Source organism: Xyrauchen texanus, chromosome 7 (genome assembly GCF_025860055.1).
Source record: "Xyrauchen texanus isolate HMW12.3.18 chromosome 7, RBS_HiC_50CHRs, whole genome shotgun sequence".
Lineage (NCBI taxonomy): Eukaryota > Metazoa > Chordata > Actinopteri > Cypriniformes > Catostomidae > Xyrauchen > Xyrauchen texanus.
In genome coordinates, this window is record NC_068282.1 from 9,701,926 (window position 1) to 9,729,802 (window position 27,877).

General features: G+C 38.7%; 1 protein-coding gene across 1 annotated transcript; it reads left to right on the top strand.

Annotated features, from left to right (window-relative positions):
• Positions 1–16,148: 16,148 nt before the first annotated feature.
• LOC127647009 (prostacyclin synthase-like) lies at positions 16,149–26,784 on the top strand. The gene is made up of 10 exons (XM_052131049.1): positions 16,149–16,222; positions 16,532–16,655; positions 17,359–17,534; positions 17,925–18,065; positions 18,511–18,635; positions 20,992–21,173; positions 22,902–23,040; positions 23,186–23,367; positions 24,864–25,015; positions 25,299–26,784. The coding sequence occupies exons 1-10, from the start codon at positions 16,149–16,151 to the stop codon at positions 25,441–25,443; spliced, it is 1,440 nt and encodes a 479-aa protein (XP_051987009.1). The 3' UTR covers positions 25,444–26,784.
• The last annotated feature ends 1,093 nt before the right edge of the window (positions 26,785–27,877 follow it).

Below are 27,877 nucleotides of genomic sequence, written 5' to 3' on the forward strand. Positions count from 1 at the left end.
CTTAAAGCTTAATATATTGTGTGTATACATAGAGATGCCTCTGTGTTTGTCTGTGTGTAAATGTTTATGCAAGTATTTGTAGTTGTGAAGTTTATTTTCTCAAAGCTATGGGACTAGTGAATCATCATTCTCCCCAGGCGTGACAACACAGGAAAAAGGGGTCTCTATGACAACAAGAACAGTTGAATTCCCAGTGTGTTGTGGGAAAGCATAATGATTATCTGCATTTGATAACATACAGTAGAGAAAATGATGACCACAAAATTAGTGTAAGGGTCAAAGACAGTGGATTCTGCTAAAGAAATGCAATGTTTTAAACTTAATTCAATCTATGTGCCGTTTGCTTTAAAGCTTCCACACGAAACGCAATTGACATTTTGATTTCTTTATGACCGATGGCTAAGAAGTTCAATTTGTTGCAACATTTGACCTCTGTTAATCTAGTTACTCTAGCGCAATGGATTTTCTCCCTTGAAAGCAAATCAGTTCCAGGATCTTCAACCTGATCTCTGGAAATACATTACTATAGCCTACATTTTTGCAATAAGATTTTTACACTTGCATTTATATGTAGGAAAAAAGCAATGGAAGTAAAAAATGACTTAGAATAACCAACGGCCTAACATTTCCTTTTGTATTCCATCATCGTTCTTGACACATTATTGTATCGGACTGTCAAAAATTAAGACTTTTTACAATTTTTATTATAATTCAAAATGCTATATTTTCAAAATGATAACTGGATGCCTCTCATTGACTTACAGTAAACATGCAATGTGATGAGGTCAGTTAACAATGTAGCATACTACTGTTTGGGATGTTTATCACCACACAATTAATTATTTTTCACATGCTATTTTTAAAGAATCGTAAACACTAAACTGTGCTGCACTGTATTCAGCAAGTAGTAAGGCATTACATTCTGAACATATGCCTAGTCTTTCAGTACGTAGCACAGGCAAATGGATTAATTAAGTTTCTTTGCCCTTACCTCCCAGGTGAAAAAGACGTACAATTAAGTGTATTAAAAATGTACTTAAATATGTTTTAAGTACAATACAAATATAATGTAATGCATTTTTAATACACTTAATTGTATGTCTTTTTCACCTGGGCTGCCATCCATTAATAACCCCCAGCTGATCCCAATTTGTGTCCCCATGCTTTTAAGAAACTATCTTTCTGTTTTCTTTTTGTAGTCATTAAACTGTACCTGACCTGAGAAAAAACAGCATACAGTAAAAGAGAGTTAGATAGAGAGAGATAGATAGAGAGAGGAAAGAAGTAACTTTTGGAAAATAAATATGAATTAAGAGATGAATATGGAGGAAAGGTCAGATTAATATAAAATGAAATGGAAACCGTTGAAAGTAAATGAAAAACTGTAGCATACTTTGTAACTTCCTCTCAAAAATGGTACAGACTCATTAGGAGAAGAGTGAAGCAGAGAGTTAATTGTTCATGGTCATAAGTTGTTGAGCGAGGGGTGGGGGGGTTATGTGTGGGGGGGTTCATTGTTCATGCCCAAATGTTTTTCAAGCGAGGGGGATCACCAAACTTGATCGCGCAGCCTTAAAGCCCGGAGCAGCCCCGGGCAGTCAAGGGCCCCTGAGCACTGGCCTGGTCGGTAATCCGTCCCTGCCAGTAACCATTGTTTAATCATGGCATTTGTAATAAAACCATAGTAGCCACATAATTAACCATGGTTAGTACAGACATGATTACTACAATATTACTATAGTAAACACATATAGTTCCACCCAAAAACATGAATACTACAGTGATGGTTTCTACAATATTATTGTATATCACTATAAAATGTATATACACTAATAAACTAGTAAACACCCTATTTTATATTATTGAATCAAAATTTGGTGATAATCAGCAGCAATAATCCAAATATTTAGCTTTAAATAAAAGAAGGCAAAGTCCCTTTTAATGCCTGTTGCTCACTGCATGCCAAAGCAGAGCGTGAGCAGCACTGAACGCTTAATGGATGTAAAGATTTCCACTAAAACTTGACTTACATTTACATTGAGAGTAATTATGACAGAATTTTAATTTTGGGGTGAACTCCTTTAAGCTTTGTGTGTCACTCTTCTTGCACTGTTTGTGCTACGGAAATATATGATACCTCAAATCATTCTTTAGTTACCACATTGCACCACGCTAATAAAACACTCAGAGCGCATTAGCAACTGCATAGCAATGCCCTAGCAACCGCATATAACCAATTTATGGCAACCATCTTATTCCAGTCTAATCTTGGGTTTTAAAGAGAAGACTTGTAATGGAAACAGCTTTTTGAGATACATTTGTGTAAATGATCTCAACAGGTTGTCATAAATTCATGATAATCTAAAAACCCTTGTGTTCTGAGTAAAATTATGGAACTGGCTTTGAATGAATTTGTATTTGTTAATATGATAGGTAACAGAAAGTGTTAGAAGAACAGACAGTACTTTGCTCTGTGATCGAATATTGTGTTTTGGAGGTATTTATCTGGTTCTGTTGGAAATATGGAGACCAGATGTCTGAAATAAAATTATCGTATTAAATCAGCATGGCAATCTGGGAAGAAAAACAGCACAGGCGGATTTAGAGTTTTCACACTTTTTTTTAAGCCCATCGTTCCTTGTTGTCAAACAAGAATTGCTAGCAGCATATTGCCATGGAATCTCTTATGCTCCTGGAAACTCGAATATCTCTTTACCACAGATTACAGGATATCCAGAGTGACAGGAGAACGGGAACCATCGCAAAACAATTCAGAAGCACAGAAATGTTTTTCCTCATCAGTGTTCCCCCCAATATTCTTTTTTTTTTTTTTTGCAGTAAGTTCCTCCACAGCACCATCAGTAAGGATCAAGTACAAAACCAAAGATGTGTACCAAAGACTAAATATAATAATATTGTAATATCCCTAAGAAATTAAGATGCCAGTTATGACGTTTTCTGTATTTATCAACAGCACTGTATATACTGTCATATATATATATATATATATAGTGCCCTCCACTACTATTGGCACCCTTGGTACTGTAAATATGAGTGTAAAATAGCTCAAGGATGGGCAAGGAGGAGGCGAGAACCGGCTTGTCAATATAAATGATAATTTAATGAAAACTTAAACCAAAACACATAAACACACACGACGGACATGCCCATAATTCTCTCTCGAACCATCGTCACCGGCCGCCTTTATCCCTCGCGCGCCTCATCAGGCCGATTGGGGACCAGGCGCGCGATATTCAGATCGGCCGCGCCCCCCCTCCGCTCCACACTCCTCCCGGCGTTATCTCAGGCCGGGGTGCCACCGGCATGACGTACACCCCCCCCCATCCCTGGGGCGGGGTGTATCTTGCGTCCCGCGTGGTCATCCCCGCCTTCCTCACCCTGGGAGAAGAGGAGGGAGAAAAAAAACAAACAAACAACAAAATAGGCGAGGGAAAAGGCCAACACGGTGCGAAAGGAGAGAGAGAGAGAGAGAAAAAAACTCACTCACCGGTTCTCCGATGTACCGTTGCGTGGTCCTCGAACACTCCTCCACACTCAGGCGGACGACAGCCGCTCCAACCCCGGGCAAACCGGTGACACCTTCGACCCCCAGCGGGCAGAACACGCCTCCGCTTTTCTGGCGGCAAATGGGGACACTCCTCCGCCCCTGGCAGCGGCTCTACCGCTCCGGGCGGTCGGAGAGATTATTCCCTCCTCCCCTCGCGGACGGCGGTCTCCCTCGACCCCTCCGCGTCTCGGGGACGGCAGGGCACTCCTCCGCCCGGCAGCGGCTCCCTCGCTCCAGGCAGTCGGGTTATCCAGTCCCCATTTGCCCCGCGGACGACGGCCGTTCCCCGCATCCGGGCGGTCGGGCTACTCCGTCACCCGGAAGATGGCAGCGGCGCTCCCCAGGGTGGACGGCAGTGTCGAGGACTCTGCGACGGGCATCCCTCCTCCTTCCCGGCTTTCGGCACCAATGTAAAATAGCTCAAGGATGGGCAAGGAGGAGGCGAGAACCGGCTTGCCAATATAAATGATAATTTAATGAAAACTTAAACCAGAACACATAAACAAACAAACAAACAAACAAACAAACAAACACACACACACACACACACACACACACACACACACACACACACACACACATATGTTGTGTTTCCATGTTTTATGGGGACTTTCCATAGACATAATGGTTTTTATACTGTACAAACTTTATATTCTATCCCCTAAACCTAACCCTACCCCTAAACCTAACCCTCACAGAAAACTTTCTGCATTTTTACATTTTCAAAAAACATAATTTAGTATGATTTATAAGCTGTTTTCCTCATGGGGACCGAAAAAATGTCCCCACAAGGTCAAACATTTCGGGTTTTACTATCCTTATGGGGACATTTGGTCCCCACAAAGTGATAAATACACGCTCACACACACACACACACACACACACACACACACACACACACACACACACGACGGACATGCCCATAATTCTCTCTCTCTCTCGAACCATCGTCACCGGCCGCCTTTATCCCTCGCGCGCCTCATCAGGCCGATTGGGGACCGGGCGCGCGATATTCTGATCGGCCGCGCCCCCCCTCCGCTCCACAATGAGCAAAGAAGGCTGTGAAAAATATGTCTTTATTGTTCATCCTTTTGATCTTTCATTTAAAATATTCACAAAAAGATCTATCATCTAATAGATATCAAACAATTGCAAAAACAACATAAGTTTTATTAAAGAAATATATTTTTTGTCAAATATACTGTATGTGTGGCACAATTATTGGCACCATTTTATTCAATACCTTATGCAACCTCCCTTTGGCAAGATAACAGCTGAGTCTTCTCCTATGATGCCTAATGAGATTGGAGAACACATGGCAAGGGATCTGAGGCCATTTCTCCATACAGAATCTCTCAAGATCCTTCAAATTCCAAGGTTTTCTATGGGGTTCAGGTCAGGGGACTAGGATTGCCATGGCAGAACCTTGATTTTGTGGTTAGTGAAACATTTTTGTGTTGATATTGATGTCTGTTTTGGATCATTGTCCTGCTGGAAGATCCAACCATGGCCCATTTGAAGCTTTTTGGCTGAGGTAGTCAGGTTTTGATTTTTAATCTGTTGGTATTAGATAAAGTCCGTGATGACATGTATCCGAACAAGATGTCCAGGACCTCTGGCATTAAAACGGCCCCACAACATTAAAGATCCACCACCATACTTAACTGTGGGCTTAAATTTGTAATTTAAGTAAGTGTTAAGGTCCAGTGTTTTAAAAAATAAAAAGTAAAAAGAAAATATTTTTTATGAATTTTAAGATTAATGGCTAATGTCTTTGAAGTCCATCCTGTCTTAACTGCAGAAGTTCACATAGATGCATTGTCCTTTGTTAGTTGGCTGAGAAAGGATTTTGTTGGCAATTAAATGATGGACTATGTATTCAATTTCAAGAGTGTAGTCCATCAATAGACAAAAGTAATGCAGGCAGAGATAAATGATGAGGTGCATCGCAGTTCAACCTGCAGGTAATTTCGTTGAGGTTTGGTGAGGTCCATCTAAATCCAAGGTGCAGGCAGTGGCACATGAAGGATCCGATGTCTTACAGTTGGAGTTGGTATCAGTTCATCCTCTAAAGTCAAAAAGCTGAAGGGATGTCTGGCTAGCATGTAGGTGTCATCAGATTGTAGTTTTGGAGATTTTCTGACCCCAAGACCCAATTTTTCAGCAATTGTCCACCTTGGATCCTTATACAGTATATATATATATATATATATATATATATATATATATATATATATATATATATATTTTTTTTTTTTACCGGTCCAGCATTGGGGTCTCTGAGACTATAAATAAAGTCAGTCTCAACAGAACAGGAATTTTGTTGAAGGGACTAACTGCCATTTCCAGTGTTTTCCCTCATCTGCATCTTGGGTTAACCCTAACGCTGAGGTCAGCTATCTCTAGCCCTCAAGGGGCCATATGGTCCTCTTGCAGAACATGTCAGTTCTGACTTACTCCACCATTTCTTGTGTCCACTGATTCAATTTGCACGATTAAAAGACCAGCTCTCCCTAATCTTATATCCTCAGGGAAGCTTCATGTATCTACACCTAATGAGGAAATGTTCTTTCATGTCCATTAAAGTCTAGGTGCTTAAGTGTGAACATAGCGTGTGATATGTTCTAACATAATATGTTTCTCTTGTATGCACATAATTTCCCATCATTGGTTTTATAAGCGAATAAGTTGTGCGGAGTTGTGTGCATACTGATTTCAATTAGCAATGTGGTGAAACTAAGTAGGTGATGGTTAATTTCTTAAATCAGGCTTAATTGCATATGAGTTGTTAAATCCTCCCAATAAACTGCCTCAAAGTAATACACACAAAATGAGTCGTTGTGGTAATTAGCAGGGTTGAAAATCGAGAAATTGTTCTTATTCAGAAAAGTTACATTTATAAAAAAATAATAATAATAAATTTGGTTCTGTTATTAGTTCTTAAATGACTGCATTCTTCTGCCAAAGCGGATGGACGACACTACTAATAAACATTTGTAATCATTTTTGTAGTCGGAAACAAATGGCTTTTCTGAGGTGGTTTTAAATTAATCGTGCGAAAAGACTCAAACCATTCTCGAACTCATGAGTTCTCCATTTGAATCAGTCTAATGACTCACTCAATCAGCGAATCAGTTAATCAATCAGTTGACTCAAGATGGCGCCGAGTATGGCTGCTGCGTTGCGAGCTCCGTTACAACACTGCGGTTTATTGTTTGTTTTGTTTACAGTTCTTTGTTTTTTTGTCTTGGATGTTGTCTGCCTTATTGTTTACGACAGACAAACGCTTTTGGACATTAGTTCTACAATCACACATCGAAAACCGGACTTCAAATTCCTTAATGCCGACCCGCTGTTTACAAACACGCCGGCGGAGCCCTTTGTCTGTGCTGCTCGGCCGCGGAAACGCAGAAGGAAAAGAGGAAAACGAGCCGGCGTTCTCATCAGAGTAAGACGTCGTGCAAATCGACCCCCGCTACCCAGTATACTACTGGCAAATGTTCAGTCTCTGGACAACAAACTCTGCGAGCTGAGAGCGCGGATCTCTTTCCAACGAGAGACGAGGGACTGCTGCGTTATGTGCCTTACAGAAACCTGGCTGTCTACGGAGATTCCAGACTCGGCCATCGAAATCACGGGCTTTTCCGTGCACCGAGCGGACAGAGCGAAAGACCTCTCTGGTAAAAGCAGAGGTGGTGGTGTATGTTTTATGATCAACAAATCATGGTGTGATCAGAGGAACGTACATTTCATCAAGTCTTTTTGCTCTCCTGATCTGGAATATCTCATGCTTCTGTGTCGACCATTCTGGCTGCCGAGGGAATTCACAGCGGTTATCATCACAGCTGTGTACATCCCCCCGCAAGCCGACACAGACCGGGCACTCAGGGAACTGTATGGGTGTATAAGTGAGCAGGAAACCGCGCACCCTGAGGCTGCGTTCATTGTTGCCGGGGACTTTAACAAAGCCAACTTCAAAGCAATCGCCCCAAAATACCACCAACACATAAAGTTCAACACACGAGGGGACCGGGTTTTGGATCATTGTTACTCTCCCTTCCGGGAAGGCTACAAATCCCTCCCCCGCCCCCATTTGGCAAATCGGACCATTCTTCCGTTCTGCTTCTGCCCGCTTACAGGCAGAAACTGAAACAGGAAGCACCCACCCTCAGAACGATCCAGTGCTGGTCGGACCAATCAGACTCTGCGCTACAAGACTGTTTTGATCACGCGGACTGGGAGATGTTCCGGTCCGCCTCTGATGACGACATCGAGGTTTACGCTGACAGTGTAACGTGTTTCATCAGGAAGTGCGTAGAGGACGTTGTTCCGACCAAAACTATACGGATATACCCCAACCAGAAACCATGGGTTAACGGCGATGTTCGCGCGGCACTCACTGCGCGGACCTCCGCTTTAATTCTCCTAACACGGAGGAGCGTAAACAAGCCAGTTATGCCCTCCGTAACACTATCAGTGCAGCTAAACGCCAGTACAGGCACAAACTTGAAAGTCAGTTCAACACCACTGACTCCAGAAGTATGTGGCAGGGAATTAACACAATCACGGACTACAAGCGGAATAAAGTCTCCGCCATGAACACCGCTGCATCTCTCCCGGACGAACTTAATACATTTTATGCTCGTTTTGAGGACAGTAACACCGCCCTCGCGGAGAGTGCACTCGCGACTGACGCTACAGAGGTTGATTCACTCTCCGTCTCTGTTGTGGATGTAACCCGATCATTCCGACGGGTGAACATCCGTAAAGCCGCGGGTCCAGACGGCATTCCGGGCCGCGTCATCAGAGCGTGCGCGAATCAACTGGCTGGTGTTTTTACGGACATTTTCAATCTGTCCCTCTCCCTGTCTGTAGTCCCCACATGCTTCAAAACATCAACCATTGTGCCTGTACTGAAGCAAGCTATAATCACATGCTTAAATGACTGGCGTCCTGTTGCTCTGACCCCCATCATCAGCAAATGCTTCGAGAGGTTAATCAGAGATCACATCTGCTCTGTTCTGCCCCCTCTTTGGACCCATTGCAGTTTGCCTACCGCAACAACCGCTCCACTGATGATGCCATTGCATCTACAATACACACTGCTCTCTCCCACCTGGAAAAAAGGAACACATATGTGAGAATGCTGTTTGTAGACTACAGCTCAGCATTCAACACCATAGTGCCCTCCAAGCTTGATGAGAAACTCCGGGCTCTGGGCTTAAACAGCTCGCTGTGCAGCTGGATCCTGGATTTCCTGTCAGGCAGACGTCAGGTGGTTAGAATGGGCAGCAACACCTCCTCATCACTGACCCTCAACACTGGAGCCCCGCAGGGCTGTGTTCTCAGCCCACTCCTGTATTCCCTGTACACACATGACTGTGTGGCAACACATAGCTCCAATGCCATCATTAAGTTTGCTGACGATACGACGGTGGTAGGTCTGATCACTGACAATGATGAAAGAGCGTACAGAGAGGAGGTGCACACTCTGACACGCTGGTGTCAGGAGCACAACCTCTCCCTCAACGTCAGTAAAACCAAGGAGCTTGTTGTGGACTTCAGGAAGAAAGACGGAGAACACAGCCCCATCACCATCAATGGAGCACCGGTGGAGAGAGTCAGCAGCTTCAAGTTCCTCGGTGTCCACATTACTGAGGAACTCACATGGTCCGTCCACACTGAGGCCGTTGTGAAGAAGGCTCACCAGCGCCTCTTCTTCCTGAGACGGCTGAGGAAGTTTGGAATGAACCACCACATCCTCACACGGTTCTACACCAGCACTGTAGAGAGCATCCTGACTGGCTGCATCACCGCCTGGTACGGCAATAGCACCGCGCACAACTGCAAAGCCCTGCAAAGGGTGGTGCGAACTGCCAGGAACATCATCGGAGGTGAGCTTCCCTCCCTCCAGGACATATACACCAGGCGGTGTGTGAAAAAGCTCGGAGGATCATCAGAGACTCCAGTCACCCAAGTCATGGGCTGTTCTCACTGCTACCATCAGGCAGGCGGTATCGCAGCATCAGGACCCGCACCAGCCGACTACATGATAGCTTTTTCCCCAAGCAATCAGACTGTTGAACTCTTGATCTATCAGGATCAATAATTAGCACTGCACTTTATTCAGCTATAATCTCACACTGGACTGTCAACATATTCTCCTCAATACAACTGCTATATATATATATATATATATATATATACACATATATATTTCATATACTCCCACTTATTGTATTGTATTGTATATTCTGTTCTATATTCTGCATTGTATATAATTATTGTGTTGTGTAAGTATGTGTACATCTGATTTGTAAATTGTTTTGTGTAAGTATGCGTACATTTGATATGTAAATTGTTTTGTGTAAGTATGTTGTTTGTTGTAATTGGTATATGTCTCGTCACTGTCATGACTGCTATGTTGCTCGGAACTGCACACAAGAATTTCACCTACTGTTGCACTTGTGTACATGGTAGTGTGACAACAAAGTGATTTGATTTGATTTTGATTTGATGTATTTGGAACCATTACTCTTCAAGTACTAAATGGATTGTTAATGTAATTTTAGGAGATACAGTAAAATACAGTGTAAAAAAAGCATTCAGTTGCAGGAGGACACATAAGTAACAAGCCAACATTATCACATGTGAAGTCAGTTGTTTCCGAAAGTTCCAGCATCTTATAATCAACCACATTATGCAGACTCACTGACAAATGGCATCTCCTATCACACATTTTTACACCAGCTCCAGTGTGTATACCTTCCCATGTGGTGCGATAAGAAGCACAGTGCATCATCAGCATGGGTTTGGATCATGCAATGAAACCAGAAGTAACCAAGTTTGCATAATCCGTGATTCAGATGTTTAATTTTCCCCTCTAACATTACATTTCAACTCCACTTATGGATAGGTTTAGGTTTGGGGTTTGGGTTGGGGGGAGTAAAATATGCATTCCTCTGTAGTACAGCCTGTACACCTCAAAACATATCACTTTACAACTCACTTTTGGTACTTGTCCGTGCAGTAAATTGAGCTCACAACACGTGCCCATAGAACACTTCCCACTTTGACCACTGGGAGCAGTGTTTCGAATTTCAGTAATCACATACCGATTTAAATCTGGAGTATGTAATGTTTGCGACATTAGCACCACCGAACGGAATTGCAAAAATAAATGTTGTTTTTACAACAGCTTTCTGAATACGCCCCTTGACTGCAGCTGTTCAGATAGTCCCGCCCACAACTCACGCATTGAGGGCACGGGCAGAATGTGCGGAGATAGACAGGTACGCAGTTAGACAGTCAGGTAGGCAATCCAATTATTGCATTCGGACCATATGAAATGATTGGACAGGCCTTTTACAGGCCTGTGACTGACACTGGTAATGGATTTTATTTGTATTTATTTTCTTGTATCAGAACACTTGATTTATTGATTGCTGTCAGGATGCAAATAGACTTTCAACCAGTATAACAAAAAATGCTTCTGATATAAATTGCATACTGATGAAAAGTAAATAAATTAATATTTGATTTGTCTATGTCTCCGGTGTGAATTAACTTTTTTTTTTTATTATTACACATATGAGGTAGCAAATTTACTCAACAGGGACACTTTAATGGGCACAAGCATTTATTGTACAGTGTATTTACTTAAGTAATTACTGAGTAGTACTTATGAACTACATGCGCTTGCTGTGTTATTATTTTGTAGAGCTGCTTATACATGCATTTTGTTAATTAAAAATAGTAACATATAATATGTGTTGCATGAAAACTGTATCATTAAGTGTTTAACTGTACCATTAAGTGACAATTTAGCTGTAGACAAGAACAGATGGTTTGGTATTCTTTTCTGTGTGATGTATTGTTTGACTGTTTGGGCCTGGAACAGAATAATATATTTACCTACTCTATCTGTATTTTGGATCTGAACGTCTCAGCTTTTAAAGTTAACGTCATGACAGGTATAAATGAGTATCCTGTCTGTGAGATTAATCTGGTAATTACCTTATTTGTTCCGTATTTGCAGTAGCCTTACACTGTTTATTGAGGCAGTGGCAATTTTAGAGTGGAAGGTTGTAAGGACACTTGAATGACTGAAAAACTGGAACATTACTGTGTACCCTGGGTATGAAACAAGTCAAATCTTGTTGAAAATGTGTGAATTCAGGGCCGTTTCTAGGCATAGGCCAACAAAGCATTTCCTGATTTTTAATAACTAGTCCCAAGGTCAGTTCAACAAGTTCACACAGGTGCCCACTGCCCTAGCAAAGTAACCTTAGGTTTAGTTCATCACATTAACAATAGAGATGTTCTTCTAAGTTTTACAACCAGAAAGGGTCCAATAAGTTTTGTCTTAATTTCAAACAGTAAAGTGTATAATTTTAATATATATTTATATATATAATTTAAAACCTACAGTAACAATTTTTTTTTCTGTATACGTGTGATTGTTCAGTATTTCTTTCAAATAAATGGTGCTTACTTTGATACATTTATTACGAATGGAGGCAGATGAGGAGAGCGGATCTAAATGCAAACTACTTTATTTAATTCAGACAATAAACAAACACAAAGGGAAAAACCCTCAATGGGGCAATAAACACAAGACTGAGGAAAACGGGCAGGGAACGACACACACACACACACACACACACACACACACACACACACACACACACACACACACACACACACACACACACACACACACACACACACACACACACACACACACACACACACACACACACACACACACACACACACACACACACACACACACACACACACACACACACACACACACCAGGCTAACAACATTCAACGATAGACACCGATTGACCAAACAGACAGGGTTTAAATACACTGACAAGGGAAGACAGGAACCAATGAACAACAGAACTCAAAACAAGATAACAAGGTGAATAAACAGAAACCAATGGTAAACTAATGAGGACAGGTGAAAACAATGACAGAGAACACGAACGCTAACAGGGAGACTGTGGAGCTAAACAAAGGACAAAAGTGAAAACTACGGAAAACAAAAGGGACAAAAAGGTAAACAAAGGGCAACGGTGAAACAAGACAAGGTATCCCTAACAGTATTACATCTATGCAATTACATTTATAACACTTTTATTCTTCTAATTTATTTTATATTTTTTTTTATAATTTTTGGGCCCACTGTATATAAAAAGACTGGCACCACAGAGGTGGCCAATATTATGAGTGGTGCTGTGATTTTCAGTGATTTCTAATGCTTATTTGAAGTGAAATATTATTATTTTTTTCCTTAAGAGAGAGCAGTTAAATTATGCTTTTGTCACATCGATTAGTGCAACGCCATGCCTAAAGCCTCATTAGCTTGGATAGCCTTTGAACTACTGAGGCCAGTAGATATCGCAACCCATTGTCACATAGGATTGCCTAGTAATTTGGAGCACCAGAATCAAGTTATACAGCTTATCAAAAAGGTCTGGCAGGCTTGTTGAGAAAAAGCATAGAATTAATGGTGAAATACTGAGCAAAAATCAGCTGACACCCCTCCACTGGTAGAAATCCATTTTATGAGCATGCATTTGCATGTATCAATACAATAAAGTAGTATTTTATATGTGAATCAAGATATATTTGCTAAGTTGCCTACTTTTGCTTTTAGTGGAATAGCCTATACAATCTTTGAAAATTAATTATTTTAATATAATCTATCAATAAAAAAGAGGTAATAGGTGTTGAGTAATGGCCACAAGGTTTATTCTTTTTTCTTACTTCATGTTACATAACATCCTTTCATAAAATTAGAATCAAACCGCAAGATTTCATATTGCATTAGGGAAATCACACCTTTTAAAATGTTATAAAAATAAATAACTGCACAGCAATATAAACGTATTGCATTTAAATAAAAATGTTACAAATATACAATTCGTAATTATTATTATTATTATTATTTAATTAATAAAGCAGCAACACTTGCAAATGTGATTTGAGAAGCTCAGTATCAGTGGGACTACATCTCCACCTTGTGGACTGTTTCAGCCTTTGTACGGTTCATCAACTGACTCCAGTCAGCCTTTCTACTGTTTTGAGGATTAACAATATTAACTTCAGCTAATTTCAATGCACAGCAATCTTGCATAAAACTTGAACTGTCTTATTTGACTGCAGTGAGGTTTGCCATATACAGGTTACTCTTGGAAAATAATTCAGCCTGTTGAGGCAAGATATACTGTAAGTGTCACATATAGCCTACTGTACATGTAGGCTAGACAGTCAAGGGGTTGGCCTTATTCATCTTAGGTCAAACGCAGGACTTTATGTGAGCAGAGCTGAAATTTTTTTCTAAAAAATCTTAGTTTGTGTTCTGCAGAAGAAAAGAAATCGTACATATCTGGGATGCCATGAGGGTGAGTAAATGATGAGCAAATTTTCATTTTTGGGTGAACAAAAACACACACACACACACACACACACACACATATATTATATATATATATATATATATATATATATATATATATATATATATATATATATATACATACACACATTTATATTGTTTGTTTCTGTGTTTTTGTTCATTAAAGGGATAGTTCACCCAAAAATAAAAATTCGCTCAATATATACTCAACGTGACCAAAATGGTGACCAGACCTTTCACATTCCAAAAATTACACAAAGGCAGCATAAAACGTACCCATACGGCTCCGGTGGTTTAATCCATGTCTTCAGAAGTGATATGTGTGGGTGAGAAACAGATCAATATTTGAGCCCTTTTAAACAACAAATCTACAACATTTTCTCTTTCACATTCTGAAAAAGAAAGTGAAAGTGTAGATTTATTGTAAAAAGGACTGAAATATTGATCTGTTTCTCTCCCAAACAGTGGCAGAGTTGGGTGGTTGCTACCATCGACCAAAGCCTGGCCACCACACTCGCAATTGATCCCACATTGAGAACACCGATTTCCACTGATGCTAATGAATTACTGTCCATATATCTTTTTTTTTTTTTTTAAAGAATTTTTAATAATTTAAATCTGTATATGTCAGAGGACACTGAGGGTGGGTGTGCCCTTGTACATCTGTGTGCGTGCAAGCGTGTGAAACATGATGATTAGGGATTAAGGGACATTTCATTGATTTGACAAGGTTAACTAGATATTGTTCCTTTGCGAGTTAAAACATATCATATTACGTAAATGGTGTCATTGGATTTTGTGCAAAAAAAAAAAAATTTTTTTTTATATTTCAGAAAACAAGAATGCTGCTCCTGATATTCTTCAAGGTATATTTTATATCCACAAAGGTTATTTTCGCATTAACATCTCTTAAAACTATCAAAATTATATCTAAGGCAGATTTATGATAAAACTGTTACTGTCACTAGTGACCGTGCTGAAAATATAACATAAATATCTGCAAAAACACACAATTCTTACAATTATTTTTAAAGAATGACTGCACATATGCCAGAATAGACAAAATAACCTTTAATTAAGTGTGTTACTTGAAGTGTAGCATTTAATCAGTGTTTATGGTGTGGTGTATGGTGTGCAGTTTTTCCGTAACATAGTTGACAAACTCACTAGGGAAAACATCCTTTCCCTCATAATATCAAAAAGGTGTTTTATGATTAAGCTATGCAACTAGTAGATATGTAACACTGAAAATATATATTACATTTTGGATATAGTAACCAATAGTTATTTGATTGAGAAAGCACTCTATTTCTATCAGGAAGACTCGCAGACTTGAGTGAAATTTAAGATTACATTTATTTGATGAATATAAAACAGAAAAGTAATGTCTCGCTTTGGCATAGGTCCCGTCATGCGGTCCGAAGAAGTTGTACTCGGAACCATTATATTCTGCTGGAGATAGGAGGCAGGGGCAAGGAGCCTACCCCGTGAAGGACGGGACTCAACTGGTGGTGGTGGGGTGGTGGAGGTTGCTGTGTTAGCACACTGAAACAGCAATGTGATAGATTGTGAGCAGACTTATAAAGCAATGGCTTACAAGTGATTGGCTAGGAAATACCCAGCTAGTGGTACGATGCTGTACAGCTGCTAGTTTCCCCGATAGAACTGTGCTGCACTTAGGCCTACATTTATTTTGAACTTTTTTGTTGACATGAAATGTACGTCCCCAATTATAGAATGAGTCAGTTACTATGGTATTTTGACAGAAACTACATTATTAGTATTTTTTGTTGTAAAAGAGATGACATTATAGCATTATAAAACAAATAAAATAAAAATAATAATAAAACATGCAGACATAATTTAAATTTGAGTTCCACTGATTTGGCCATTTTTATTTTGCAAATTAAATTGAGGAAGTTTGACTCTTTATTGATATGCTTTATCCCTTGTAAGTCATCATGACTAACTCTCAGGTTGTTTCTATAAACAGTCAAACCAGATGACATTGCCTAAATATGACACGCCCGCCCTTTTTTTCACTTAGTGGCCGAGAGTGTTGTAATCAGTACTGACGTGTGTTTCTTTTCGTTTCAGTGGTGTATTTAACTGCTCGAAACCAGAGTGTTTGATCACACAGCGATCATCATGATATGGACTGCCCTTCTCTTGCTGCTGCTGCTTGGACTCGCCGTTTTATTTGTGTACACAAGGCGTACGCGGTGAGTCTAGGCTTGTCTGACAGATGGCACTATTTTTCCTGCTAATTAAACTTTATAGATGTGTGATTCACTTAGGGGCCGTTCAGACCGAAAACGGGGTGCAACAGATGTGTCTCGAGACGCGTTTAAAAAGTTGAAGCTCTTTTTAACTTAAGACTCGAAAAAATCGCGAAAAGCACGTTTTAGGAAAACCATAAGCTACAATAACAGTGCAGACGCACGCAAAAACGCGTTCTGTGTGAACGGCCCCTGACAATTCTACGAATACGTTTGTAAAAGTGTAAAAGTCCTCATTATTTTTATTTTCAGGCGAAGAAATGAACCTCCTCTTGATAATGGAATAATCCCGTGGCTTGGACATGCATTTGAGTTTGGAAAAGATAGCGCTAAATTCTTAACCCGGATGAAGCAGAAACACGGAGACATTTTTACAGTAAGTTCTTTTCAGGTCATAAGAGAATGCTGTTAATGTCTTGTCAAAAATAAAATAAATGTGTTTTCATCCTCAAAGATTTTAGGTTTAGTTTTGTATGAATGTATGACACCAATTCACTATTTCCCAGCATTTTAAATCACCTTTTAGCAGTTTGTAAAGTCCTGCAGAATAACAAATGAATTTTTAAAACAACAAAGATTCCATGTAGTATTCCAATCAATACATGGACATTAAACATGTGTAAAAGGATACAAGAATCAGAAAAATGTTGTTTAAAACATTTCAAAATTAAGTATATGACATGTCAACTTCTATACAGTTATGATATTAGCTATATAAATGGTATAACAACATGACACATTATTATGTCATATATTATTGATCATTTATGTTATTCATTGTTGGCTTCATGATAAAGCTTTATATAAACATTGCATGACAGTATAAACTTCTAGCATGACAATCTTTTTCTTTTACCAGTGTTTCTTTAAAAGAGACTGTTAATCCTAGGTTGCTGACTGTGGTTTATATTACACTAAAATCCCATTACAAATATTGTTAAATTTGAAGGAAAAAAAGTGATTGAAACTACAGCTTTCATCAGTTTCTAAAAACAACAACTTTGCGCTGATAGTAACTCATGACATTTCTGTGGCAACCTTTGATTATTTCGAGCAATAACCAGACTAATGTAATCCAGGTGTGTGCGGCCGGACACTATGTCACTGTTCTGCTGGATTCAAACTGCTATGATGATGTCCTGTCAGATACAATCTCCCTTGACATGACCGCCTACAGTCAGCTTCTAATGAAGAGAATCTTCAACCTACATCTTCCCAACCACAACCCAATATCGGAGAGGAGGAGAGCAGAAATGTAGGTGTTTAGATGTGACATGATAATCCCTGCTAAAAACAATAACATCTTAAATCACACTAAGATGGTTTGCTGGTCTTAGCTGGTCATGCTGGTTTCACTGCCTGACCAACTGAAAAGTGCCCAAAACTGCTCTAAAACCAGCAAACAGACCTGGCTAGTTTGAAGATGTTTATTTATTTTAGCAGAGATATTAAGCCTGATTAATTCTGCTTAATACTACATTTTGATTTGAATTCATAATTTTTAAAATTTGCTATTATATTAGAACATATAAACAAAGAAACAAGCCAGATATAGATCCTTTGATATATTTGAACAACAAAGCTGAAATATGATGCGTCGTGTGTGTGTGTGTGTGTGTGTGTGTGTGTGTGTGTGTGTGTGTAGGCACTTTCAGGGAACCAGTCTGACACAGCTCTGTAGCTCAATGCACAACAACTTCAACTTGCTCATGACCTCTCCAGAAATAGGCCTGAACGACTGGAAAAAAGAGGGACTCTTCAGTTTTTGTTACAGCTTACTCTTCAAGTATGACAACCTCTGATATCTACATGCAACCAACCCCATTTAAATGCATGCAACTTTCTTATACTTGGCATTCAGCCTATACCCATCTAGAAAATCTGTCCCACCCAAAAGCTGGCACAATAATTATAATTCAGCCACACACACTATTGTGCTAACATAAGAACATGCCTCCATAAGTTGTAGCCTGGTTTTCTCATGTATGCCCTCTGGTCATAGAGTAAAATTGGTATTTATTATGCCGCCATCCAAGGAAGTAAACTTTGAAAATATTAGATAGATTTCAACAGTCAGAAAAACCCTGAATTAGTGGACAGGATTAAGGCCAACTGAAATCAAGTTAGATAAAATCAAAGCCAAGTAAAACATTTGGTTTGTTATTCTTATGCTGTTGTACTGTATTTATTCTCATAGCTCTCACTTGGTCTATCACTCTCTGTCTCTGCAGGGCTGGCTATCTCACTGTGTCTGGCAAAGAGAAGTATGACAGTGTAGAGCTGACAGAAATTTACAAGGAGTTTCGCCGGTTTGACAAGATTTTGCCTAAACTGGCACGATGTACAACAAACAAAGGTAATGTTGGTTCATTACAAACCTGAAAGCTAAAGGAAATATGAGGTTCATTGTTGTTTTGTCTTTGTAAATGTAATTGTTCTTGATATTAATAGTTATTTATACAGTGGCCCCCAAATGTATTTGGACATCTAAGATCTAAGACACACACACACACACATGTTTTTAATATTGGGTTTCCATGTTTTATGGGGACTTTCCATAAACACAGTAAAAAAAATATTTTAGCCTATTTTCAAGATGTATCCATTTCAATTGAATAACAAATGCCCATCTAATTGAATTGCCTAATCTTTAACTAAATAAAATATACAAATCTTACAAAATTCACATTTTATTAATTACATTTTCTTCAAGACTCTTCAATTCAATTAGGTGGAAATTTGTTATTCATTTGAAATGGATACATCTTAAAAATAGGCTAAAATATTTACCTCTAAACCTAACCTTTACAGAAAAACTTTTTGCATTTTTACATTTTCAATAAAACATAATTTAATATGTTTTCTTAAGCTATTTAAATTATGGGGACATTAGAAATGTCCTCATAAACTACATTTATAGCATAATACACTTGTAATTACCAGTTTGTAACCTAAACAATTGTCCTCGTAAACCACATAAACATGCCCATACACACACACACACACACACACACACACACACACATAAATAAAAAGAAACAAAATATCAAACCAAGTAGCATCTGCAAGACTAGACCTTTTCCTGTACTAACTTCACTTTTCTTATCCATTTTCGCAATTGCTTTTAACCTAATGGTCCCAAGGTAATTTGTAGTGGATGTATGAAGTTAGCTCCCCTCAAGTTAAATCACAGGTGTAGTTCATCACATTAACTACATGTTCCTCTAATGTTTGAAAACCAAATGGTTTCCAGGTACTTTGTCTTCATTTTGAACAGAATATCGGGTGTTTCTTCAACTTTGAGCACGGTCATGTCCCAGTGGTTGATTTTTAGTAAAACTAACATTATTAAACATTTAAATGTTTTTTTCTTTTTGGCATATGAAGATCATCACATCAAAACTGACTCAAAAACTGTTTAACAGTCCTTCATCTTTTATTTTTGGTACTTTTCAAATGTCCTTTACATATTGATTTGATTGTTTTAGTCTTGTCCCAGATCCAGACGCCAAGTCCAAAACCATATTTTCATGGTCTTGGTCTTGTTTTGGACTCGTGAGCAATTTGACTCAGTCTTGACTCAAACTCGAACAAGTGTGGACTGGGACTTAACCTCGAGTCCAGCCGAGTCCCTTTTTAAAAAAATATACAGTGAAAGCTTCGACTTATCTGGCAAATATATTTGACTGACAATATCAGAGCAGATGTTTGTCACGCACTTCATTCTGTTGGGTAGAATCAGAACTAGTGATGCCCAGTTCACAAATAAATAATTCTATTGATTCAGTTCTTTTCAGCGAATTGACAGGTTAGCAAAATGGTTCAGTCCGATTAGTTCGGACTGCTATCTCACTGAATAATTTGCAGCAGTATCTTCTCATTAAAACAGCATAAGGATATAATTGGAAAACAGAAAACAAACCAATCGTTGAATAAAGTGGATATTTACCATTTACCATAAGTGGTGTTCGTTGATCATGACCAAAAGGGTTTTCAAGCGGGGGGGGTCACCAAACTAGATCGGGCAGCCTTAAAGCCCAGGGCACCCCCGGGCAGTCAAGGGCCAAGGGCCCCTGGGCACTGTCCCCATTGGCCCAGTCAGTAATCCGGCCCTGAATACATTCATAAAAAACGATTGTCTCAGACTCGGCCCTCTCCAGTCTTTTTTCTCAAACTTAACCTACTCTGGTCTCAGGCTGGACTTGGACTCCAATGAGCTGGACTCAACTACAACACTGCACCACACCAAATAATTTTGTCCCTTATAAAGTTTTATTAAAAGTCTGTGTACTTATTAATCAAGTGTAAATGAAGAGCATGCTTGAGATGAAATACGAAACAAGTATTATCTGAAGAATATAAATAAATCATGTAAAAAGTGTGAAGATATGATTTAATTGTGTGTATGAAGGATACATGAAAGGTTAGCTATGAAATAAGCCTTAGAAAGACAAAGGAGTCTGCCATTTTATTTCAAAAATGTTCAAAATTGAACGTCCATCTGTGCTGAAAATTACTTTCAGAAAAATGTTGGACATTGGAGACAAATTCAATAAACCAATTAGTGTGTGAAAAATCTTTTAATGACACTTTACTTTCTAGAAGTCCACAGTGCCTGAAGTTGAAAAAGCACCCATCTATATTGTTTAAATGAAACTTTTTGGGACCTCAGTATAACTAACCTTTGTGTATTTTTTGCATGCATTCAATAGAGGAGGACAAAGTTGCAAATTCAGCGCGAGAGAAGCTGTGGGAACTGCTGTTTCCATCATGTTTGGACAGAAAGGAAGAACAACAGTCATGGTTGCAGAGTTACAAACAGCACCTTCAGGAGGAAGGCCTAGATGCCGAGACTCAGAGAAGAGCAATGCTACTCCAACTATGGGTCACACAGGTAAGTCTCTCCCTCTCTCTTTGTCTCTCTCACTTTGCTCCTAATCTCCCATATTTTTCACTTGAAGCCAAATATAGAGAGAGAGAGAAGGCAACAGAGGATTCAAGGATCAACTATCCTACTGTCAAGGAATAGTTCACCCAAAAATGAGAAATCAGACTTGGAATACAGTGCAAAAGCATCATGGACGACTTTTATGATAGATCTATGGTGCTTCTATGGAAAAGAACAACTCCTTTCCAAAACATCTTCTGTTGTGTTTCATGGAAGAAAGTCATAAACAGGGTTGGACCCACATAGAACATCTTTTGGGTAATATACTGTAATTTTTATCAGAGCATGAGGATGACCTACTATAAGACTTCCTTTCTTCAGATGTCATATACAGTATTTAATCACTCAAATCTAGGTCTAGATGTTCGGGAGACACATTAATGCCTTTAGGTTGCCATAGGGATAGGCTGTTTGTGATCTTACTGTAAACAAACGAGCCTGTCAGCTCTAGAATGCACAAGCCTGTGATTAGCTCAAGCTCCTGACATTAACAGATCTTTTGCATGAACAAAAGAAGCTGACAAGCTGCACAAAGCACACCTGAGATGCCACAGCCTGAGGCACAGAATGTACTAAAGCATTTCCTCCATAGTTAAAATGAATATGCAGAGGAGGTGTTGTATCCATTGATTCTATGATGCATTTGAAAGAATGAACTATTGTGCACGTATTAATAGGAAACCAAATCAAGCTCTTCTAAAACATGTAAACAAACACCATGAGGGATAACAAAATTGTTTAATGGCTTTCTTTTTAATTTTCAGTACAGATTTACATTTCCAGAGCCAATATGCAGCAGTGTTCTAATTTAGGACCACATGAGAGCAGTAGAACTAAGAAGAGAGTGAAATTGCTCTCATGTATGACTAATTATTTTCATAATTAGTCATGCTTTCTAAACTATTGCTCATTTTTTAGGTTTAGGAATTTGAATAAACCTTTAAAGGAATAGTTCACCCAAAAATTCATATTATCTAATAATTTACTTACCTTCATGCCAACCCAGATGTGTATGGCTGTCGCTCTTCAGCAGAACACAAATTAAGATTTTTAAAAGGATATCTCAGCTCTTTAGGTCCATACAATGCAAGTGAATCGTGACAAATTTTTGAAGTTCCAAAATGACTCCAGTGGATTTATTAATGTCTTCTGAAGACAAATACTAGGTGTGTGTAAGAAGTAGATAAATACATTTTTACTAAAAAATGTTCACTTCCGGCCAGCTCGTTGACGAGGGTAGAGTTCAAACTGCCTCTAATGAGACGTAAGCGTGTAAGTCATCTTTGAATAGATATTGTCATCCCCATAGTATTTACTCTTGTAGGAATTTTTTTTGTCATAGTATGTTTTGTCATAATATCAGCGGGTTTTTTATTGATAGACAACAGTCTTTGCCTGTCATTGAACCTCTTTGTCAGTGAGTATTCACCCTCTAACCTGTAGCAATTGATGGATGACAGATCAAACTGTTCCACACTGACTGCAGATTTTTTTTTAAACTGCTTGTTTCTTAGACTGTTTCTTTCTTAGACACTACTGTGTGTTGTTGGTTAGATACTGCTGTATATTTAGGTGGAATGTCATAAACATTGTGACATAGTGTGACTGTCATTGTGACTGTTGCTTTTGAGGAAATGAAATATGTAAAATAATTTTCATATGTTATGTCTTTAGGGAAACGCTGGCCCAGCGGCATTCTGGGTACTAGGCTTCATGCTCACCCACCCTGAAGCTCTGAGGGCAGTTAGAGAGGAAATCAGAGGAGTACAGCACCTCCCTCTGGAAAAGAGAGAGAAACACACGCCAGTGTTTGGTAGGTCACGTTAGTGAGATGATTTAAAGCAGATTTTTTTTCTATGTTAAAATTCTTAGAAACTGAATATATGCAGGTTTTGTGACCCTGTTTATATTCAATTTAACTTAAAAAAAACTCTAAAACGATTTACCCGTTTTTGCAGATAGTGTTCTTAGTGAGACACTGCGTCTAACTGCAGCTGCGCTCATGACTAGAGAAGTGGTGCAAGATAAGAAGGTTTGTTTAAGCAACGGGCAAGAGTACCAGCTCAGACAGGGTGACCGACTGTGTGTATTCCCCTACCTCAGCCCTCAAATGGACCAACAGATCCACCAACAGCCAGAGGTAAAATTTCAGATTCCAGTGCATCTTGAGGCCAGAAAGAGACGTTATGCTAGTAATCGCCAATGCGCGATCTGGTTGAACATACTTAATGGGTGTTCTTGCATTACTGTAGTTTATTTCATCCAGTTGGAATAAAATTCCATGTCTTTGTTCACACAGGGCACCAAAACACACAATATTTTTTTAAGATAATTTTCATACATGTTTATACATTTGATTTGATTTTGTTATACCTGTGGTGTTCCCGGTCTAAAGTGACCGACCATTGGAAATGAATGGATTAGACTACAAAATACAGAAAAATTAAGTGTTCAGGAGCATCCCAAAGATGAGCACATATGTGGATGTGTGTTTGCACAGACAAAGTCCTCACACATGTGCGCACACACACACATGCACAAAGTGTGTGTTGTGTGCCCTTTTGTGCATTGTCTTTTGTGTCCTTTGTGAGGAATATTTAAGATCTACTTCTCAAATTCATTTTAAAGATTAATGCCATTTATCGATGGATGGATGGATGGATGGATGGATGGATGGATGGATGGTTAGATAGATATGTTCAAAAAAGAAGTACAAAACTAAAAAAAGAATTTGGCAAAAAGCTCAAATGCAATATCTTGGAATAATATATGCGATTTTAGAGATTTATTAACAGTCTTAATGGGCCTGTCATTTTAGACCAGGAACACAAAAGGTGTTAGCACAAACAAACACAATACAAGGGTTTAACTAGATGTGTTATTATTCCGGTTAGTTGCTATAAATATTGACTTTAATGTACTTGCTCCGCAATATTCTCCTCAAACTGTTTCTCCGCCATGACAGTAGTTGGCTTGCATGTGAGAACTCACAGTAGAAGTGGCAAGTTCACAATAATGTCCGCTATAGCGACCCTTGCGGCAACACATACTTGCGATGTGTTGTGAATAGTGATCTGTTATGATTGTGCTGCTTATTCGTATGCTGATAGAAGACTAATCAATATACATTATTATTACAAGAAATTCAGCATGTTTTGTGTTTCCATTAGACATATAGGAGAGTGACATTGAGTTAAAGTTATACGTTTTTGCATGGGCTTTCACTATCATTGTCTGCGGGAATAGAAGTTCAAACCATACAGAGGGCCAAAATGCTGACATTGCATATACCATAGCACTGTATAATGGCAGTTTGAACTAAACAAATGATCCGAGCTTCCAAACCAAGCGCACTGGTTAAAAGTTGATTAACAGCACAGCAAGTTGTTGTTCCTGAACTGCAAGCAAACATTAGAAGTGTCTCATCAACATATCCTATGAACCTAATGTATCATTTATCTCTGTGTCAGCAGACTGTATTTAAAAATGACAATCAGATGTTCTCGTCAGATACTGTAAATATAATTTGGATGTATTAACTTTTTCACTCAAAGGAATACTAATCCAAATTAAATATGGAAGCCATGTGAATGGTACAGTATGACTAATCCTGTTTGTTCTCTTTTGATGTTGTAGAAGTTCAAGTTTGACCGCTTCCTTAATGCAGACAGGACAGAGAGGAAAGACTTCTTTAAGGAAGGGGTAAGGGTGAAATATCCCACCATGCCCTGGGGGACAAAAGACAATATATGTCCAGGACGCCATTTTGCAGTTAGTGCTATTAAAGAGTAAGTATTCCACCATTCTATTAGCATTAACACTACATACAGCATGCTTTTATAATATTAAGACCAGTCCTGGTACATTCAGATTTACCAATTTACCAATACAAATCTATCCTTCTATTTCTTTGATAATGATGACTATAGTGTTAATATAGTTAAATAAGTGACATTAAGTTGCTGAAGATAAAAGTTACTGGAGATAGATCAGACATCAGCATGTTGTGTTTGCCAGGCATGATTTTGGAGCCAAAAGGAGCAATAATGTTGTTATTTACAATCCTTTTAGGTTTGTGTTAATGGTCTTGACACGATTTGACCTGGAACTGTGTGACAAGAATGCCACCATGCCATTGGTAGATGCCAGCAGGTATGGCTTTGGCATGTTACAACCTGGAGAAGATCTAGAGATCCTTTACAGAAGAAGGACTTGACAGAAATAACTAGCCAAATCTGATCAGAACTGTATAGATAACAATAATTTGTATTTATTTTTTTCAACGAATGTCTTGTTTATGTATTGTTTTTAAATGTTGAAATGTCTTGGTTATTTTTTGCAATAATAAATATTGCTTTTTTTTTTGAAGCATCAGAGTCTGATGTACAGTTTGCCATTCTGATAGTATACAAAAGAGATATTAGAAGAGATATAGCACTCTTTACTTCTTGCCAGATTTTTAATGTTCTGATTGAGGGAGACCTTAGAGACCCAAATGCCTCTTTAATAAAGTATCACAAAAAAACATACTTAAGGGAGAGTTCACCCAGAAATCAAAATTCTCTCATCATTTACTCACCCTCATGCCATCCCAGATATGTATGACTTTCTTTATTCTGCATAACACAGAAGAAGATTTGTAGGAAAATATTTTAGCTCTGTAGGTCAATACAGTGCAAGTAAATGGTGACCAGATCTTTCAAACTCCAAAAATCACATAAAGGCAGCCTGTTGTGCGTGAAAATCCCAGGAGACCATCAGTTACAGAAATACTCAAACCAGCCTGTCTGACATCACATTTTTTCCCCATTCTGATGGTTGATGTTTACATTAACTGAAGATCCTGATGCGTATCTGCATGATTTGCATAAGCATAAGCATAGCACTGCTGCCACAGAATTGGCTGATAATCGTATGGATAAGTAGGTGTATAGATGTTCCTATTAAACTGCTGAGTGACTGTATGTCTTCAGAAGTGATATAACTGGTGTGGGTGAGAAACAGATCAATATTAAAATAATGTTTACCGTAAATCTCCACTTTAACTTTCACATTCTGAACATTTATTAAACCACTGGAGGGTTATGGATTACTTTTATACTGCCTTTATGTGACTTTTGAAACTTGAAAACTCTGGTCACCATTCACTTGCTTTGTATGGACCTACAGAGCTGAGATACTGTATTCATCTAAAAAACTTTTTTTTGTGTTCAGCAGAAGAAAGAAAGTTACACACATCTGGGACAGAATGAAAGTGAGTAAATTATGAGAGAATTTTCATTTTTGGGTGAACTATCCCTTTAACACTGAAGCATCAGGGTAACACTTCATAACTTTCCCTAATCTAATGAGAATGGACTGTCAACGAAATATCAACTTAATAAAACATGGTTCATATGTGCCCCACGTTACTTGTTTGGAGTCTCAGAGATACCATGTATAAAACATGAATAAATGCAAGGGTGTAGGTTTGGTTTGAAAGATGGTAGGGACATATTGCGAGGAGGATGATTTCAAAATGTTACACCCTTACCTGACAGTTGTTCATATTCATATGTGTTCTTCTCAATGAGGCACTTACTGACTGAAGCAGAGTCCTCTATTAATTGGGCAGTATGCTAGCAAAATGAAAATAAAAATATGGGATTCAATTACAGTGTTTTATAAGTGGTAAAATTGCCCAAAATGTTGGTCGAGACATTTCTGATTTTCTCAAATCTAAATCTACACCTATGAATAAATGCAATTAATTTTCACTTGCGAATCTCTGAATGGCATATACACACTGTAGATGAACAATCTTGACAATTGACAAAGTCTAATTCGACTTTTTTAATGAAATTTTCTACAATGTCTTGTTGCCAGACATCAGCAAATGTTGCTGTATTGATGAATAATTGCCTTTCCAAAAAAGTGCATGTCATAGAATAGAGGGATAAAGCTTTGATGATACAATATCTTTGTTTTGATTAGTTCAGATGAACATTATAATAATTTAAAGAGAATATAAGAGATAAGTTTTGAAGCTACTATTTCTATTTTTGCACATGCATCATCTTGGACCCCAGACATTAAGTATAGTCAGTAAAGTCATTCTCAAAAATGACATTTAGATATCCCTATTAAACCTCAAATATTAGTAGGATAGACAATCAGGAAGCCAATCTATAAAACATCTGACATTCAATGTCAGGTCTACTGAGTTGTGAGCAACTTAGCACAGCTGATATGCTTCATCTTGATAGAATATTAAATCAAAATCACATATTCAAGCAGGGACTGCTGGCTTAAGAACTCCTCCAACAAGCTGACATGCCCTCAACGCGTGAAACAAGGGTTTATTTTTCTACACTGCTCTCTCTTCAGGCGCCATTTTCACATAGGTTACTGGTAAAGCGACACAGAACGAGCGGCTCCAAGAGCCTCTTGGTTTCGGGTGGCAAGGGTTAAACACGATTGCGCGTTAAGACTATGGAGAGCCAGCCATCTGCAAGGCAAGCAGCTGTCGCGTTCGTCTTCATGTTAGAAATAAGTGTGGATCCACCACAAGACTTGTTGATCTTTTTGTATGAGAAGAAACCCGGGCTACATGTGTAGCCAATGTCTGGAGACGATGAAAAAGCTCCTAATACTGGCTTCGTGCGTTATCC